Here is a 20854-nt window from a genome sequence, read left to right on the forward strand (position 1 = left end):
GATTGGCCGAATAAAGTCTCCGCATGCAGAGCCGCATCGGCGCATGACGCCTCTGGGCCGATAAAGCATCCGGATTCAGAGCCCCATCGATGCATGACGCCTTTGGGCCAATTAAAGCCTCTGAATTTGGAGCGCCATCGGCGCATAATAGCTTTTTGCCGATTAAAAGCCTCCGAATTCGTGGCGAGTTCGTACAAGCCGTATAAACAAAAGCTAAAATATGCATCTATTCAAAATGGAATAGTTCAGGCCACACAAGCATAGTCTAAAACGTGCGAACATTCAAAGTAAAATGTGTTCACATCAAGTGTCTCAGCGTTATAAAAAGTGTGCTAACATAAATAAAAAGTACGCTACAAATTGAAAATTAATTAGAATAAGCCAATAAATACATAATTTCTACATAACCATTACAAGGTCTTCTTCTCTTCGGCGGCTCCCTCGTCATCACTCTTCTCAATTTTGAAAGCGGAGAAGGGGAAATCATTCTGTTAGTACAACAGCAACGCCGAATTCACACCTGCTGCCTGGAGAACCTCAGCTTGCTGAAGTGCCTTGATCCAGCCGTGCTTAAATCCACGATTTTCACATCGGCAAACTTCTTCGACGAGTTTTTCCTTGATCTTCTGAATTTCGACCTTTCGGCCGTCATGGAAGCCTTTTTCATAGGTCGCGGCCCTCGCAGTCTCAATCGCGAACATGCTAGCCGTGTTCCGATCGGTGATCGCATCACTAATCGGCCTTTGAGTAACCCTCTCTTCCACAACCGGGTTGTGGTGTCTGGCTGAGTGAGACTCGGCAGATTTGATTTTCCTTAGCTCACGCTCGGCCTTTTCAGCACGAGGTTCTAACTTCCGAAGGCGTTCATCTCTCTGTTCTATATCGCGGCGAGCGGCGCGGAGACGCATACCGATTTCATAAGCGGTGTACAATTACCTCACTGCCCCGTGAACGCCTTCACGAAACACCTCGAAGTCCTGCCGACCTACCATTGACTGTTGGACTTCAGGTGGAAAAATCTGTCGAACGAACTCGACTGCCATATTGGGATCTCGAACGATCGAATCCGCCTTTTTCATTGGTCTATTACCCACGAAGACCGCAAAACTCAATGGGCGAGGAGTCACGTCGGATTCTCTTCCAGGACGGGGTTGAGGAGACTTACGCTGTGGCTGCTTGTCCCTCCTGGGCGACCTACTTCGACGATAAGGAGATTGGTGTCTCTCCCGATCCCTCGAAATCCTACTGCCCGTGCACAAAGGTTCACCACTTCAATTCATGTCTCCTCCCAGCTCAGCTAGCGTCTTCGCTTCCCCACTGCTGTTGAAGAAAAGTCTATTTGACATTCACAAACTGGACTGAGTTGCTGTCAGAGCATATAAATAGGACTTTCGTTCATGAAGTACACGCCATTTATTCCCTACGAAGGCAGCACCTCCGAGGCAATCTCATTAATATCGAAACCTCAACAGCCCGGCGTCGATTGAGTCACATGCCCCAATCGGCCCATCAACCTCTGTTATTCGGCGTTCTATGTTCGTAAACCAGCTAGGGCAAGGGCAGATTCATCAATCTAGTCGACTCGAGTGCCCCAGCCGTTCCACGAATCGATTCATCAGTATAATATTCATAAGTTCGTTTTATTTGGCGTTTTACGTTCGTGAACCAGCTAGGGCAAGGGCAGATTCATCAATCTAGTCGGCTCGAGTGCCTTAGCCGTTCCATGAATCGATTTATCAGTACAATATTCATAAGTTCATTTTATTCGGCGTGCTACATTCATGAACCACCTAAAGGCTGACCTATCGGCACCTCATGAATTCATTTTATTTATGATTAAATCAAATTCATTAATTTAATCGGCTATTAAGTTTGCCACCTCACGTAGTCGTCACATTTTGTTCTAACTGCTGATTCTTTTAGTTATGTACTCATACAGCAAACAATACAAGCCATTACTTGAGAACATAGAAAATTTTCATTCATAAATTGAGTACAACATAGTCATAATTTTATGCATGAAAATTATCCCAAGCAAATAGTTGTCTACTAAGAAAACAAAACATGATTGCAAAAAGATACATTGAAAATAGCTAAAGTGATCCCCAAATCAATCCTCGGCATCAGATTCAAACGGCTCAACATCCCCTTGCTCGTATGGAATCGACATATCCAATGTCACTCCAGCGGCAGCAAGGGCTTTGAGCCAGCCATGTTTGAATCCCTAATTCTCGAATTTGGGGACCTCTTCTACATAGTTTTCAAGAGCGGCACTTTTTCCAGCCTCAATTGGTTCGGACGCCTCGGAGTCGACTTTCTCCTTTGCCGCCTTCAACTCTGCCAACTCGGCGTCCAACTTGGCAAGCGCCTCCTTGGCTAACTTGAGCGATGCCTCGTTCGGGTTGGCCCTCTCCTCGGCTTCCGAAGTCTCTCGTGCCTAGGCGGTCTTGTGTACCAAGTTTTGTGCAAATCCAACGCCGTTTGGAGATTTTGGGGTGTTAACCCCTCCAATTCAAATTTCTAAATGAACTAGTTTGCCTAGAGTGAAATCCGGCTCTAACTCCAAAACCAGGAACCCGATTGGAGTCCTGTCTTCTCCCACAAGTCTCTCGTGCCTAGACGGTCGTGTGTGCCAAGTTTTGTGCTAAATCGACGCCGTTTGATGATTTTGGGGCGTCAACACCTCCAATTCAAATTTCTTAAGGAACTAGTTTGCCTAGAGTGAAATCCGGCTCTAACTCCCAAACCGGGAACCCGATTGGAGTCCCGTCTTCTCCCACAAGTCTCTCGTGCCTAGGCGGTTGTGTGTGCCAAGTTTCGTACTAAACCTACGCCATTTCGTGATTTTGGGGCGTCAACACTTCGAATTCAAATTTCTTAAGAAACTAGTTTGCCTAGAGTGAAATCCGACTCTAACTCCCAAATCGGGAACCCGATTGGAGTCCCGTCTTCTCCCAAAAGTCTCTCGTGCCTAGGCAGTCGTGTGTGCCAAGTTTCGTGCTAAACCTACGCCATTTGGGAACCCGATTGGAGTCCTGTCTTCTCCCACAAGTCTCTCGTACCTAGGCGGTCGTGTGTGCCAAGTTTCGTGCTAATCCAACGCCGTTTAGAGATTTTGGGGCGTCAACACCTCCGATTCAAATTTATTAATAAACTAGTTTGCCTAGAGTGAAATCCGGCTTTAACTTCCAAACCGGGAACCCCATTGGAGTCCCGTCTTCTCCCACAAGTCTCTCATGCCTAGACGGTCGTGTGTGCCAAGTTTCATGCTAAACCGACGCTGTTTGGTGATTTTGGGTCGTCAACACCTCGAATTGAAATTTCTTAAGGAACTAGTTTGCCTAGAGTAAAATCCAGCTCTAACTCCCAAACCGGGAACCCGATTGGGGTCCCGTCTTCTTCCACAAGTCTCTCGTGCCTAGACGGTCGTGTGTGCCAAGTTTCGTGCTAAATCAATGTCGTTTGGTGATTTTGGGGCGTCAACACCTCCAATTCAAATTTCTTAAGGAAGTAGTTTGCCTAGACCGAAATTCGGCTCTAACTCCCAAACCGGGAATCCAATTGGAGTCCCGTCTTCTCTCACAAGTCTCTCGTGCCTAGGCGGTCGTGTGTGCCAATTTTCATGGTAATCCAACCCCGTTTAGAGATTTTGGGGCGTCAACACCTCTAATTCAAATTTATTAATGAATTAGTTTGCCTAGAGTGAAGTCCGGCTTTAACTCCCAAACCGGGAACCTGATTGGAGTCCCGTCTTCTCCCACAAGTCTCTCTTGCCTGGGCAGTCGTGTATGCCAAGTTTCGTGCTAAACCGACACCATTTGGTGATTTTGGGGCGTCAACACCTTGAATTCAAGTTTCTTAAGAAACTAGTTTGCCTAGAGTGAAATCCAGCTCTAACTCCTAAACCGGGAACCTGATTCGAGTCTCGTCTTCTCCCACAAGTCTCTCTTGCCTAGGCGGTCGTGTGTGCCAAGTTTCGTGCTAATTCGACCCCGTTTGGTGATTTTGGGGTGCCAACACCTCGAATTCAAGTTTTTTAATAAACTAGTTTGCCTAGAGTGATATTTGACTCTAACTCCCAAACCGAGAACCCGATTAGAGTCCCGTCTTCTCCCACAAGCTCTCGTGCCTAGACGGTCGTTCGTGCCAAGTTTCATGCTAAACCGACGCCGTTTGGTGATTTTGGGGCGCGAACACCTCGAATTCAAGTTTCTTAACGAATTAGTTTGCCTAGAGTGAAATTCGGCTCTAACTCCCAAACTGGGAACTCGATTGGAGTCCTGTCTTCTCCCACAAATCTCTCGTGCCTAGGCGGTCGTATGTGCCAAGTTTCGTGCCTAGTCTCTATCCTTTTGGGTTGTGTACAGTTAATTTATGGTTATTCTTAGCTTAGAATGCAAACATACATTTTATACCTAATCTTCTGGTGGTGGTGTATATGGATTCTCGTCTCCTGTAGATTCCCTAAATGGCCGGTGGCCACTCGATGCATCAGGAACCTATGATAGTCAATACATAATGTGTTAATCATATTCGAATTTTATTATACATATGTACATATATGTTGTTTGGAAAAGGTAATAATTGAGTTAATTTTGTTAAATCATGAACTCACCCATTGATATGATGCACATCTTCCCAGACCAGTGATTACGTAGATTTGTCCCTGCAAACCTGTTAACACAAAAAAGCTAGCTAACTAAAATGATGGAAGATATTATATTCAATGAATTTATAGCTGAAGATCACAATTAATATCGACCAAACATGCCTGAAGTCCACCAACACCATCTGTTGCTTGAAGGGTTATCATTCCATAGTCTGAATGAGCAGAAGCACCAAAAATTTCTTCATCGGAAAGCCCCAATTCACCTGAAATCAAAATTGAGAGGCAAAAGAGCTTTGGTTAAATAGCCATTCTTTTTAGTTCCTACAAATCAATAATCATTTCCTTAAAAACAGCTTCAATCCAATCCACAACTGTCAAATTAAAGCATAATGTTTCAGATAAAGTGCACGCAGAGACGTTGAGAAAATAGTATTTTTTATCTAGTCAATTTCCAATTACATTTTCATATGCATCCTTAATTTTCTGGATTTTATCCTGCTATTGCAAAGTGTTGCAATTTTACTGACAGTAAGACACACAAACAGAGTGCTATGCTCCTTTCATAAACCACACATCATACAGATTCCTGAATCTGTCCGTATATGAACCCAGATAATGAAAAGAAAGACTATACAGACAAAGCAGATAAAGCCAAATTTTGATTCAACCAGGATAGTGTAGAAGACGAAGAAATGACATTGGTGGATTGAAAGCCCCAACTTTCTGGAAGAAGTTTTCATCCAAGCTTACAGCCAGAGCAATTAAAGAGATTAACTTTTTTCCAACAGTCCTGAGGCAACAAAAATCAACACTAGCCAAAACTCACACACAACCTTGTTCTTATCAATATAAGGAATTATGAGCTATTTGATCAATCAAAACTGCTGCACCACTTTTTACTAAGGCATCTTTATATAAAAGCCATCTAAACTATTCCAAGCATTAAGTATCACATCTCAGGCCCCAAAAATTAGTTAAAAAGACAGAAGTTTTTCAAAATCATGTAAATGCTTAAGAAAGTCATAGAATTAACATGAGCAAAACTTCTGATTTTGTATGAAGAAATTAATGTTGATTAAAGGACATGAACTTACTAGGCAGACATAGTTTAAGTGAATAGATCTACTATGATTTCTGATCACTTTCTACTCTCTTTTCAGAGTGTGACACAAGAATAAACAATGGGTAAAACTTACAGGACTCTTTCATAGTAAGATTCAACAGTAGGTCTCCAAGATGGTAAAACTTCTGGAATTTCCTAGCCAGACAACACCAGAAATAAAATGTTTTCACCTCAGGAATCATGCACCCGTTGTACAAAATGTATGCTAAATGACAGATCACAAAATGTAGGAGAAATAAAATCGTTATATGAGAACACGCTAAGAGAACATAAACAAGTGAAAGCACACAAAATTATTAAAATACCTTCTGAAGGCCATTGATTTAGATTACTATGACTTGAAGTGCTTTCCAGGGGACCAATATAGAAACTCTCTTTTGAGTCACCTGTACTCCAATCAGTAGAAGACAGTCAACCCTAAGTTCTTTTCTCCATTACACCAATGAAATATGTATTAATGAGAAAAGAACCTATTAGAGTTTCTCCATCTAATATCAATCATACCATCAATCAATGAGTTTCAACCCTGGCTTTAAATTCATGAATTGGAAAAAAGTATCTTTAGGACCACATCCTGTTTAGATTGAATCACAAAATCTTTGTAAAATCATTGTCAAACTTGCTATTATTTGTCAATTTACGCTTCCACCAAAAGTTGAGAGCATTCATTCAAATTTTCAACATATTCAATCTCAATACTAAACTCATACACTTTTCTGAATGTTTTTTTTTTAATCTAAAAATTTCAGCTTACATTGGCACATTTCCCACTTAATATACAATTTGAAAGCATCACAAAATTTGTCAAAAGTGAGAGAACAGTAAAACCTTTAGAACTTGAAGAAGGGTTGAGATTCTCGGCATACAGTGGCGTATAACCTCTATTTTCTTTGCAAACCAATTTCATCTTCTCTTTAAGGGGGAGTGAGAAGAATCTTTTGTTCTCATCAAACACTTGCTTAAGCAACTCTTGCTCTACCCCATGGTTTATGAAGTAAAAGAAACCACATTCTATGCATGCCTACACCACACATCCGAATACTAATGAATTTGGGAACAACATGATGAATCATTCCAAAAAACAAATCAAATTAATATTATCATTGTGATAGCTTCATACACATTACTGGCCCATTTCTAACAGTTTATAAGCTTTCCAGTTAATTGGCTTACCTTAACAATTAACAACCATATGCTTATCAGAAAGAATTCTTTAGGCTGTGTTTGTGGGGAAAAAATAAAAAAGGAAAGAAAATGTAAAGGGTGGGAAAAAAAAAAAGAAGCTTAATTCAAATTTCCCTTCCCTTTTCTTTTCCCCATGTTACAAAATGAGGAGTTGTTTGGATAACCCAAAAAAATTAATAGTATCATTGCACCAAAAAAAAAATTTCAAATTATTTAAGTTACTTTAGTCTCATAAATATACACAAGATGAACCAAACATTTTGACATATATTTTCAAAAAATTTTTTTTTAAAAAAACAAGCAAACAAATTATAAACAACTTCACCAAACAAGGCCAGAGTTGAAATGGAGCCTTCTAATTTTGGAACAAGGAAAAAATTAATAAAAAACTACAACAAAACACCTATCAAGATGAACAACAATAGAAAATATTAACTATGAAAAATATTATAGACCTATTATTTTGTATAATAGTTTCAGAATTATAAATAGTATTTTTCATAAATCAATAGTTAATATTTTTGTCACATGCAACACTAAATAATTTACATGAATCAAAATTACATGAATAAATTACATGAGTAATGCAACACTAAATTATTCATGTAAATTACACAAAATAATTTACACTAAGGAGACATATATAATACATATATATATATATATATATATATATATATATATATATGGAGAGAAAGAGAGCATACGCTGAGTGAGTAAGAGAGGAGCGCTTGAGATTGACTGAGCTCGCGCGAGAGAAAGATAGAGACGCCGCACCACCGCTAGTCATAATATGCCATCCCCGCACCACCGCTAGCCATCGTCGACAGCGATTGAGCCTGCTTGCCATTCGTCGCTCGTCGAGAGAGAAATCGCCATTCGCCATTCGTCGATTGTTTGGGGATTTTGAGGAAAAAAGATCTGTTTCAAAGATTTAGGGATTTTGGATCAAAATGATCGAGCGCCAAACAATGGGAGAAGCGGGACAAATTTTTTTATTACTTTTTGTGACGATAAATTTAAACTGTCGCAAATGATAAATAAAAATAGGTAAAACGACGTCGTTTTACTAATGGTTTTTTTTGTGACGAACATTTGCCATCGCAAATTGTCCACTATTTGCGACAGCAAACTTCTGCTGTCTCAAAAAATTTCTTTTTGCGATGGTTTAAACTGCCGTCGCAAAAGATCATTTTTTGCTACGGGAAACGCTCTGTCGCAAAAGTTCCGTGTTATATAGGGCCTTTTCTTGTAGTGTAAATTTTGAGTTTTATTGATGTACTAAATTTTTTTTAGTGGTTATGTTACAAGTTTGTTTTTTGGAAAAAAAGGAAAAAAAAAAAAATCAATGAAAGAAATTTGTGTAATGTAATATTTTTTCCAAATGAACAAAAATGGTTAATTTGGTTTGATTTTCAAAATTAATTTTGAAAGATAACTTTAAAAAAAAAAAGTTACAAAATTTGAAAATTTATTTAGTTGTATATTTAAAATTTTTATTTTTAAAAATCCAGTCTAAAATCTTAAAAAATTTTGCCCCAAATAACACTTTTGAAGCAAATAATGAAGTACAATCCTTGCTGTGGAGAAATGGTTTGGAAATACTCTTCTGATCCCGGGAGACGCTCGTGATCCTTAGATAGACACCTGAAAAGAAATGAACACTCTGGTCGGGGGTGCCGGAATTAGTACTCCGACGGACAAGTCAGTCTCTACTCTCTCTGGTTACTTGTATTTTAAGTTAAATGTAATAGTTCTCACATATCTTTCTCTGATGGGTGCTCCTGTATTTATAGTATTCTCTTTGGGCCTTTGGGCTGGGCCCATCCTTGATCCTTTACATGTACCTCTACTCGGCCTCTATTCTACTGGCTGGGGTACCAGTTATTTTATTCGGCTCTTCGATTGACTAGGGTATGTGCCAAATAGAGGTTATGTTCCAGTCCGGACATGCTCATTCGTCCCTATGGATCCGATGGAATTTGGCTCCCACAATTGCCCCCCAAACACGTACTAGCATCAGTTAGTCGGCGTGTTTGGCTTCTAGCCTGGGAAGTCAAAAATTCAGCGATTAACCTTCTTCCCAATGCGTGTCAGAACGCGTACATGCTTCTTGGTCATTGTAACACTTTCCCGGCCCTTCGTATACTGCCTCCATTTAGTATGATTTGAAATTGTCTCTTCGAATGTATGTTCTGAATGTTCAAGGATATCTTGCTCGCCCTCTAGTGCAACTCCTTCTCTTCGCGGCTTCTACGACTCCTTATCTCTCGTTTCTCCCTTCGTCTCTTGTAAGTCTTCTCCTCCTTCATTTTTGACCCTGCTTTCTTATTTGCTTTTAATTTTCCATAATCCTTGGGTTTGGCCAAAAAATGGCAAAATATCTGAAGGAGCTCCTTTTGGCGGATCGAATCTCCGGTTTTCGACGCCATTTTTCCATCCCCGATGATGTCCATCTGTCACTTTTGGCAGACAGCACCACTGATATGGAGAGGGAAGATGAGAGCACAATCATCTTTCCTCTCCTATCAATTGCTGAGGGCGGAGTCCGCTTTTCTCTTCACCCACTTTTGAGGGCTGTTCTTAGATACTGGGGTCTAATCCCTTCCCAGCCCAATGTGAATTTCTTTCGCATCATAATGGAGATCGTAGAACTAAATCTTCATCTTAGGATCAATTTAGGTATACCTGCCATTCGGCACTGTTACGTCCTAGCCAAATCTACTGGTCGGCTAGGGCGTTACTTTCTTAGAGCCAAGGATACTGATCATCACTTAGTGACTATGCTCGCCAGCTCTGGCAAGCGTGTCGACGACGTGATGGTCGTTGTCTGCGATAATTAAGAGTTCAGTGAAGGCGAAGATCTCCTAGACCCGGTGCCGAGGCGAAAGGGCGAACCAGGTGGCCGATTAGATCATTTGTTTCTGTTATTTCCATATCTATATTCGTATTCGGCACTACATACATCTAACCATTTTGTTTGTGCAGGCAGTGACTTGAAGAGAGTGTTGGTTTCAGATGATGACGTTGTTCTTGTAGCAATCAAAACCACGCTACAGTTCGTCGGCTATTCAAACCTTCAAAAACAGGAGAGGGCGGCCCACATTTTACTTCGGTACGAGCCGACTTACATGACATTCTCGGTGGCGGACAACATTCCGATCACGCGAGGCGACAGCCATCTCACAGCCCTCATCTTCCTCAGTTTCAAGAACTTGAGACAGATTGGTTTAGAAACATCCGATTTTGAACACGTAGAAGAACAAGAGGCCGAACTAATCGCTGAGGACCCGGACCGGTTGGCAGCGGAAGTTGACGAAGCTATTAACTCGGCCTTTGAGGAAGCTGGGTTGAACTCGTTCGATCTTCCGTCTACATCAGGCCAAGGGGACGCCTTTGGAGATATTTTTACAAATTTGGGAGACCTTCCCGGCGATTATTCTGAGGATATGGCTAAGGAAAATCTCACGCAGATGGCACGAAAGAGAAACGCCGAACGCATGGTCGCCCGACAGAAAGCCGAGGCCATCTGTTCCGGACTTGTCCCGACTGAATCTGTCGTACCTACTGTTGTAGAAGAAACGGCAAACGTTGACGTGACCGAGGTGGAGAAGGCGGCCGATCTTCCGAATCCAGAAGAACAGCCGATTCTAGATAGGGGAGAGAAGCGTGCCGCCGAGGGCGAGGCTGGCTCTGAGGAGAATCCTGTCGATAAACGGCAGCACTTAGAGGAATCGGATGTGGTTCCTTTCGTTGTTCAACCCAAGATAAAAAAACATGCCGATCTCCTCCGAAGCGTCGGCCGTAAAGGATCCCGCTGTAGCTTTAAGCTTGGCTGCCTCGGTTTCGTTGTCGACTGACAAGGCAACCTTTCGGGCGGAGCTGGATTTGGTAGCGATAGCATTAACTGCCCAGTCAGCCCTCCTGGTATGTACATTGCAACTCCTTGTTTTGATTTTGTTTGCAAGCGGTATTTCTTGGTATGTGACGATCCCAACTTGTTTTGCAGACGGTCGGAAGGATCGCCGAATTGGGCTGCTGCCAGCACGATGCCGTTGAAAGAATTGGTAGTTTGCAGTCGAAATTGAAGGGTCAGCGGAGTAGGCTGAGTTTGAGGCGATGAGAGTGACAATGGAAAGTGCGCGGGCCGAAACAGAGAAAGAAAGGGCGCAGACTGCCGACCAACTCAGAGACTTGTGGGAGAAGACGGGGCTCCAATCGGGTTCCCGGTTTGGGAGTTAGAGCCGAATTTCGGTCTAGGAAAACTAGTTTATTAAGAAATTTGAATTGGAGGTGTTGAAGCCCCAAAATCTCCAAACGGCGTCGGTTTAGCATGAAACTTGGCACACACGACTGCCTAGGCACGAGAGACTTGTGGGAGAAGACGGGACTCCAATCGGGTTCCCCGTTTAGGAGTTAGATCCAGATTTCCATCTAGCCAAAATTATTTACTTAATTATCTTTGTAATTATAAAGTAGTTAATTTTTTATGTTTTTGTGTAATTAAAATATTAATACATAATTATATTGTCATTAATTATTTTTATTTTTTGTTTTCAGATATTTCTCGAGTAGCAGCTTGCTTATTATGGAATACAGGCGTGTGAAGATTGCGATTTACTTTTGTTTTTGTTACCCATGGAAGAATCATAAGGGAAACTTTTGTTTTTGATTTAAGTTATTTTGAATTGTGAACAACATTATGTATGTAAACATTGTATGTCTATTATGCAATATTATGTAGTGAGATAATTTTGCTAATGTGTTGTAATGAATGAATGCAAGAATATTTTTATTATGGATGAATTGTTATTTTTATACTAGAATCTTTATATTATTATGTAATTATTGGTTTCTTTTTCAATTATTTTTCATTTAATACCGGAAATTTTCATATTTTTAATAATTTTATTGCAAATTTTTTTTTTTTGTTGAGACGGCACCACATTGCCGTCGCAAATGATATTGGCAGAGTTGAGACAAAAGCCTTTTTCGATGATACTCTTTGCTGTCGCAAATAATCTTTTAGCGACGGCGTATCGTGCTTTCTCAAATATTTTTTTAGCGACGGCATTTTTGCCATCACAAATAACACTTTTAGCGATGGCAACATAGTGCCGTCTAAAAAAATCTTAGATTTTTTCATATCAATGGCGATGGCAAAATTCCGTCGCAAAAAGGCAACTTTGCCGTCGCAAAAAAAAAGCGACGGCAACGTGCCGTCGCTAAAATCTTTTTGCAACCCCTTTTGTTGCGACCCTCTACTTGCCGTCGCTAAAAGTCATCTGCCGTCGCAAAAAACCTTTTGAGACGACATTTTGAGTATTTGCGATGGCATTTTGCTGTCACAAAAAGTCAAATTTTGTTGTAGTGTTAAACATAATTCAACACAATTTATTGGCACGTAATCTACTATAAACATAATTTAATAACAATTAGGTTAATTAAAATAGTAATATGACACTCATTAAGTCATGTAGAAACTAAATCCTATGTTTGTGTTTTGTAGTTGTCTAGGAATGTTTTTGGGACATGAGCAAACAATAAATTTTTTGCTATTATTGTTATGTTTTATAATTGAGAGAGAGAGAAAAAAAAAAACACAAAAAGAAAAAAAACAAAAAACAAAAGAATGATAGGAGAAAGAATGTCTCTCAATGAGTGAACGCAAATTGTATGAAACATATAAAACAGTCTTTTTTTTTTTTTTTTTTTTTTTTTTTTTTTGAATATTTATTTCTTGAAGCTAGGTGGGGGTAATTGCCTCAATTAAACTAGGGTTCTCCTAGGGTGCATGTTATCACAAAATATGTAATATAAAATTTTATAACATCAATCATAAAATACATAATCTCATTACAAATTGACATAATAAATAATATCATAATTAAATTACAAAGTTTTATAACATTAACCACAAAATTGTGGATATTTTTGTGGTGAGAGTATACATTTTATAGTTAATATTACAAAATTTTATGATAAAATTATACATTTTATGATATGGTGCATATGGTATGCACCAACCATAGTGTTTTCCCTTGAACTAATGTAATACTACACATCATTGTCATCCATTTTTTTTAGCACAAATATGATTAATTGAATAAGTTAAGATTATTTGATTATTTATTTATTTATTTTGATAATATAGATGACGGGACATACAAAATGAATGATTAAGATTATCAAAGCATAACCTATGATGGGCCTACAAGCTTAAACGACACTCTTTCAGATCTTGACTTCAAGAGAAACCAGACTCTTAGAGTCTGTTTGGTAATGTATATATTTAGAGGTAATTATGAATTAGTCTCATTAAAGAGACTTAAATACCATTAAGTCATATTATTTTTTATTCAATGATAAATTTATCAGTCTCTCTTATTTTTATAAATAAATTTACAGTGATAAATTTATCAGTCAAGACTTGTAGGTAAATAAGTCCAGTCAATAGGATTGACTTGTAAATACCCCTTATATTTACCCTTTTTTTTTTTTATATATATTTACATAATTTTTGAAAATTATAAACAAAACTCATTTGATTTTTATTTTCGTTTTCAAAAAGTTATAAATAGTTTGCAAATTTATTAAATTTTGTAAACACAAAAAAGTTAGTTTTGTTTTCTATTTAATTTTTTTGACATTTCTTTTTATTTCTCCCATTCTTTCCAACTACCACCCATTACTCTTCCATTCCCGATCTACCCCATCATCATCTCAATTTTTTTTATATAATAAAATTAAAAAAATTAAAATATTATACTTAATGTTCATTTTTACTCATTTATTTATCATATTACATATTTTAACTCTCATTAATTATAAATTATTATCTATAATATACTATATTACCTTTAATTTTAATTTTAATTTTTTTTAAAACTACAAAACTAATCTATTCCCGCCCTTGATATGATATGGGACAAAGGTGGAGGATGACAAATTTGCTCGAAACTTGTCTTTTTGCCATTCATTCTCATCACCATCGGCCACACTCATAACAATAACTTCATCCGTCAACCACTTTCAGCACTAATACAATAATATTTAAAGACAAGAAAACTTAAAAGAATCTCATTTTTATTAAAAGTGTGATTAGAAAAATTAAAATAATAGTTTAATCACACTCAAATAATTGAGTAAGACAACATTTATTTTTAATCTCTTCTTCCAAATATGTGTGATTATATATATATTTTTAATCACAATTCGTAAATAAATGTGATTGCATATATCTTTCCAATCTTGTTTTTATTTAAAATAACAAAAATAATTTGAAGTTCTAGAAAAAAGAGTTTTAGAAGAACTCTAATATAGTGGTCTTATCTATAATGTGAATTGTGGTCTATTTTTTTTTTTTTTTTATCAGCTTCGTAAAACTCAAATTAAAATTCTACTCTTACCCTATATGTGGATTGAGAGATTTGGAGAGAAAATAAAATAAATGGAGAGATATGCATTTCTCTTATTTGTTTGGATAACTTAAATAGAGAAAAATTGAAAGAAATGCAGAGAAATAAAGAGAAACGGAAAGAAACTCATTTCTTTTATAACCCTGATTTTCAATCTTTCCAAAAAGTAGAGAGATTGGGCGAGAAAAAAACAACAGATTCTTATATTTTCATAATACCAATTTTGTTCCTGTAAAAATAAAAGAAATAAAATGATTGATAAAATATAAACAGATTATTTTAATAATATAACATAAAATAATTTTTTTTTTCTCTTTTTACTTTTATAAAATCTAACCAAATAAAAAAAAAAATTACAATTACTTCTTTTCTCTTATTCTCTCTTATAATTTAAATAATCATTTCTTTACCTTACTTTTGTCTCTTATAATTTAAATAATCATTTCTTTTACCTTACTTTTGTCCTGGTTCCAAACATATAGTGCTAGAGTTCTTTTTAGACTTCTGTATTGCTCATAAAATAATTTCTAATTGATTTAGATTGAGGCCAAACAGACGACTCTTCCTTATAAACCCTAGGGACTCCCTCAACCATGCTCTCTCTCTCGATCGACCACGACAACACCAAATCTACCTCCACTGCCACCACCGCTTCTTCTTCTTTCTCCAAGTCTGCCGCCGCGGAGTATCTGATCGTCAGTTTCCGGCGGCGGCGGAGTCGGAGAGAGCCGGCGGTGGCGAAGCAGTTATCATTACCGGTAACTTCCCGGTGAGGGGTGAAATTTGAAGAAGTCTTTGATTATGAAGAAAGCACAAGAAAGCAACAAGATCAAGCACACCTTCATCCCGAATGCTGTGAGGTTTCTTTCCTCTTGTTTGAAGATTGTGTCTTCCAACGTTCGCTCCGCTGGAGCCTCCGTCGCCGGTTCTATCTCCGGCGCTCCCGACGACCTCCACAACTCTACTTCTGTAAAATTTGTCCATCTATACAGATTCTATATCTGATTCTATGAATTAGTTTTTATATTCTTAAACTTATTATTAACACCAGCTCTTCAATAAATTTTTTTAACACCTTTTTTTTTTTCACCTAACAGATTGCTGGATACATTATTCTTGAACTATTTGATTAGATGTTTGGGCTATTAACTATTTTTAATGAATTTAATGGTTGATTGGAGAGACTGGGTAAGAAAATATTCAAAAGATTATTTTATTCTTACAATTTATATTTTTTATTTAATACATAATTTTAAATTTATAATTTATAATTTATCAATACTAAAATATTTTTATTTATAAGGCTATAATTTTTAATTTATTATTTTCAATTAAATTAAATTTATAATTTATATTTTTTATTTAATATATAATTTTAAATTAATAATATTAAAATAATTTTATTTAATATATAAATTTAATTTTTTAATGACACTAAAAAAATTTAATTTGTAAGATCATAATTTTTAATTTGTTATTTTTAATTAAATTAAATTTATAATTAATAATTTAATTTTAAATTAACAACATTAAAAAAATAATTTTATTTAATATATAAATTTAATTTTTTAATAACACTAAAAAAATTATAAGATCATAATTTTTAATTTATTATTTTTAATTAAATTAAATTTATAATATATATTTTTTATTTAATATATAATTTTAAATTAACAACACTAAATTTTTTTTATAAATATTTAAAAGATTATTTTATTATTTTTTAATTATTTATTAAATAATAGCATGGGTTAAAATGGATATTTCATACATTAGTCATGAGATACCAATTTCATGGAAATGAAAATAGTCTCACCGTTCCTTCCAGATACAATAATTCCTCGTATGAGGGACTAATAGTCCAGAGGAATAATAGTCCGGAATTAAAAAATTGAACTAAACAATAGACTCCGAATCCCATAAAATAATCCCTCAGCACAAACATGTTCTAAGTGGGACTCACTTGAACTCATGAATGTTTGATTCTCGCATTTCTTATTCCCTACTTTTTTCAGAATTCAAATTCCAAGTACTTGCAATTCAATTCATTAAAAACCTTGCTCGACATCGAAATAATTAAGTATTGATTTTTTTTTAAAAAAAAAAAAAAATTCTGATTGTAGTTGTGTTTTTAATTTTGATGTTATCATTGTTTGATTGCGTGGTTTTAGTTGATAGTAGTTGAGTTTGGATTTTGATTTTGGTTTATTGGTTTCTAGGAAATTATAAATAAAATAAAATAATAATAATTTAAGTCAATTTTTGTTAGCAAAATTTCCCTTCTTTCTATTTTGGTTGTGTGAGGGTTTCTTTCTTTTGTGAGCAAAGAGAGGGTTTCTCAAAGTTACCAATATCAGTTTTGTCGTAATTATTCTTGAAGCTCTCCTATTGGAGAGAAGAATTTGGGGGAAAAGGGGGAAGAGATCATGGTCTTTAACAGAGATGAATTGGCTTTATTTATGCTAATCTCTTGTAAATTCCTCGAAATCAAAGGGATTTTTTTAATCTGTATCATCAATTAGTTGGCTATATTTTTGGACTGTTTTAGGGTTATTTATCTGTAGGATTGGAAGACTGAAAGATACAAGGAAATTATCAAGTCTGGAACTGTAAGTAGGAATTTATTTGCTCTTCATTTATGATTACTTGTTAGTTCATCTATGTGGGTGATTATTCTGGATGAATGATTTCCAAGAAAATGGATTTGTCTTGTTAATGGGCAAGTGGAGCCCAGACCTGGAGTTTGAGATTGATGGATGGGGCCAAGGCTGCTGTAAGATAGACATTTTACCTTATAAATGCAATCGTCACTTTGTCATGGCTCTTAAGTTTTCATTGTATTTGCATATGTTATCCACAGTTAATTAGGGAAGACTACTTTTCTTGCCAAAGTTTAGTCAAATTCCATGTTCTCTTTCTTACATGAAGAATCAAATTTGAATTAACCTTTTTGGCTGACGATTATAGGGTAAATAATTAGCAGTCTGCTCTGCTGCAACTAAAAAAGTTATTTATCAATCCTCAAGCTTTTTTTTTTTTTTTTTGGTCTATCAAATTTAAATTTGATGAAAAATTGCTCAAAATCCATCTCCAACCTTTTCATAAAATGCTTATCAAATCAAGGGAAAAACACTTTTTTCATCGCATTGAGTGAAGCATTTGGAATATTCTCTATATTGAGTGAAGCATTACCAAATTTCATCAACATGAGCAATAGGCAAGCAAAGTTCTCCTGAACTAGGTGCTTTGGCTTATGCTCCCATTTAGGTATTATTCTCCTGAACCAGGTGCTAGTGGCAGAAATAAGGTCAAGAGACATGTGCATATATTTAGTTCTTATAAGAAGGTAAAGCTCTTACAACAAGTGATAAACATGTATTAAGGTAGGCTGATGTACACCATAACTCATGACAATGCTTAATTTGGTAGGTTTATGATTTGTTTGACTAGAGTGTTTACATATATTTCAATGTGCGGTATTTTATTTGAGTTTTTTTTATTTTCTGAAATTTTTAGCTCATATAAGAAGGTAAAGTTCTTGTAAGTGAACAAACATGTATCAAGGTAGGCTGATGTACAACATAAATTGAGTATTTACATATATTTCAAATGTGTCATATGTGACTTGAGCTTTTAATTTTCTGAAAGTCGAGCATTCATGCTATATTAGTTCTAGGTGCTTTAACTTTCTAATAATTTAATCTCATTATGTGAGTGTATAATCTAGGTGTCTATATTTATATGCATGTAGGTTAGTGTCATTGCCTTTTTAATTTTGGGCCGCGATATGACCCTTCATAGTTCATGGGGATGCTCTGAACTTATAGATTCTTTAGCTAAAGCTTATTTGTGGTTCTCATTTTTCTCTTCCTTTTTGATTTCAGTAATTTGTGTTTGTCATGTGTTCTAGTTTTTGCAACTAACTTCTGCAGCTTGTTGGGTCGTGTGCTGCTATTTGTTACATGGCAATTTGGGTTGGATACACAGACGTGCACTTAATCTTTGGTGTTTCTACGACCTTAGAGCATGTGCAGCTCAGCAGGGAGAGCTGAATAATCAGTTGAAGCAGTAGCTCTGGAAGATCTAGGTATGCTATTCCAGTCTGTTTCTCTACCAATGATAGGAATTACGACTTCTTTTGTAACTGACTTTAGATACTCAGTATGATAGTTTTATCTGTTTCTCATTCTTTAGATGTTCTAGCCAATTCTTATTCAAGCTTTGAAACTTGATGTTGTTGATGAATATTTTTTTAGATCATGAATGCTTCATTCATTTGCTTGCCTAGTGCTCATGTTATAGGGCTGTAAACACGCGAAGTTCTTCTGGTCATTTGCTTTGTTGTCATCCATGAACTTGTTCAAGTGCTCATTAATGACATCATTCTTTGTTCTACAGGAGAAACAAAATTCCAAGAAGGAAATTGAATAGCTTGAGTTGATGTCTTGTTTTTACAAGCGTCAGTTCGCCAAGAGCATTCACTAGCATACCTAATAAACCAGGTATCCCATGGCTTAAACACACTAACCAACAATTAGCTGCATGCATGGAAGCTGCCTATAATTATAATATATCTTTGCATTATTAGCCAAGCAAGTTGACTCAAATCTTGTTGACCTTTGATCCATTTTGCTTTGTTGTCGCTTCTTTTAGGTCTCCAATTATAGGTGGCTTTTTGAATGCAAATATAGTTTATTAGAAGACGTTTACAAAGTGCTTGCCTACTACTAGATGTTTGTGACTTTGTGCAGATGTGTGTATATATATACACATATGAATTTTCCTGTGTATATGGTGATCTCATTTGCTCTTTCTTCATGTTGATTCCTTTCCATTTTTGATTTAAATGTAGTGCCTCTGTTCAGCTTCTTTCTTCATAGTATATTTGTTTTTTTTGTTTTTTTTTTTCTTTTCAGAGAGGAGGTAATAATTGTAACACAACACTCTGAAAATGGCAAACATAGCTGGGTCTTATGTCAAAGTTACAAGTAACTTCTGAATTGAAAACTCATCCCCACTGTGATTCATTCCTTCCTCTATGATTCATTCCGTCATATATAGCACCATGTTCTGAGATTAATGAACCACCTTTTCATCTTCTAAGGTTTTTATTCCGTCAAATAAGGTTTTTATTTTTAATAACCTTTGTTTTTGTTCTATTTATTATTTATTTAATGGAAGTGGTTTAGTTTTATCAACTTAAGCACTAACTAGGGACAAAATGATCTGTTATTGCCAGCTGAAGCAATGAAATTTTAGTATATTGAAGTTGTGGCTTTTGTATTATTTTGAGATTGGCCAAGCACTACGTTAGTGCTCTTTCATCCCTAACCCAAACCCTAATTCGTTTTTGAAAAATGCTTGGGAGCACTAAAAAATGAGCACTAGGAGGAGCACTAATGATGTGGCCGTGGGCCCAGCCCTCTTTCTATGCCTTCTTTTCTTTTTTTTTTCTTTTTTTTTTGCCATTCCCAATGCATTAGTGCTATTAGTGGTGTATTTTTTAGTGGTCTAAATCATTGTTGTTCATTTTTATATGAATTACCCTTTCTTCATTTTCCACATTATGGAGTTTGAATTATTTCATTGGCCCCAACTCCACGGGCTGCTCTCTAGAGAGACTCTAAATCATGTTACGTCTTGATTAAGAGGGTAACGTGATTCTGTGATATTCTTTTACTAGAAAATGCTTGACATGTCAACAAAACACTGAAGTATCCCTCTTTTGTGTAGTTTATTGCTCAGCTCTCTCTGCATTTTAATCTGTTCTTCTTTGTTCATAGACCACTTATCAAGAATTTTATATTTTTCCTTACCTATCCAGTTGATGTATCTGGATGATGTTGCCCCTGCATCTAAGTTCAAGTCTAGTTGATTAATTTGAACTCTGATAAATTCTATAAACTTTTTAGATTTTTTTTCTTCTTATTTTTGTTTTCTTTAATTTTGAACAAATTGATAAGTTTATTTCTATGCCTCTGGCGACCTCTGAACTAATTTGTGTTTTCATTATTCAAGTCAGAAATTACTTGGAGAGATGGAAAATATGGTCAAAGAAAATTGAATATTCAAGAACTTTGAGTTTTCCTTAAGTTTTTTTATTGAGATTTTTATTGTGTAATCACAATAAAAAAAACCTTTTATTCCTTAATTTTCATTGTATATATTTTTGCAAAATTCGAGTTTCGTTTATAAAATATATAAGGTTATTAGCTATTCATATGTGGTTAATATTGTGATTCAAAGGAAATTTTTGTACAAATAATATTGATTATATTTTAGATATTAGTTCCATTTAGATTTTAATCACAATCTATACTCTATAATTGATAGTCACATTTTGTGATTGAATCTTTTTTTTATCACACCAACCGTGATGAGAAATATATATAATTGTGATATTATCTCATTATTAATCATGGATCATGTAAGTTTGATCTTAGGTTTTATGGATTATTAATCATACTTAAAATTTATGATCTAAATGTTTATTATCACGGTCAAAACACGGGATGGAAT

The 20854-nt window shown here is 36.0% G+C and overlaps 1 protein-coding gene and 1 long non-coding RNA gene across 3 annotated transcripts; one reads left to right on the forward strand and one right to left on the reverse strand.

Annotated features, from left to right (window-relative positions):
* Positions 1–4650: 4650 nt before the first annotated feature.
* LOC145814473 (azadirone synthase LFS-like) lies at positions 4651–6639 on the reverse strand. Its single transcript, XM_082911306.1, has 6 exons — positions 6561–6639; positions 6038–6118; positions 5806–5857; positions 5278–5399; positions 4772–4872; positions 4651–4674 (listed from the first exon to the last, which is right to left on the reverse strand). The coding sequence occupies exons 1-6, from the start codon at positions 6637–6639 to the stop codon at positions 4651–4653; spliced, it is 459 nt and encodes a 152-aa protein (XP_082767432.1).
* Positions 6640–16948: 10309 nt separating this feature from the next.
* LOC114273235 (uncharacterized) lies at positions 16949–19533 on the forward strand. Of its 2 annotated transcripts, XR_014357796.1 has the most exons (4): positions 16949–18422; positions 18734–18837; positions 18989–19129; positions 19252–19533. It is a non-coding gene; the product is annotated as an uncharacterized LOC114273235 (long non-coding RNA). The 2 variants fall into 2 exon arrangements; XR_003632981.2 differs by lacking the exon at positions 18989–19129 and having other exon boundaries at positions 17118–18422; positions 19252–19362.
* Positions 19534–20854: the final 1321 nt, after the last annotated feature.

This window comes from Camellia sinensis, unplaced genomic scaffold (assembly GCF_055761805.1).
Source record: "Camellia sinensis isolate YWXY unplaced genomic scaffold, ASM5576180v1 Unanchor10, whole genome shotgun sequence".
In the NCBI taxonomy this organism is placed as follows: domain Eukaryota; kingdom Viridiplantae; phylum Streptophyta; class Magnoliopsida; order Ericales; family Theaceae; genus Camellia; species Camellia sinensis.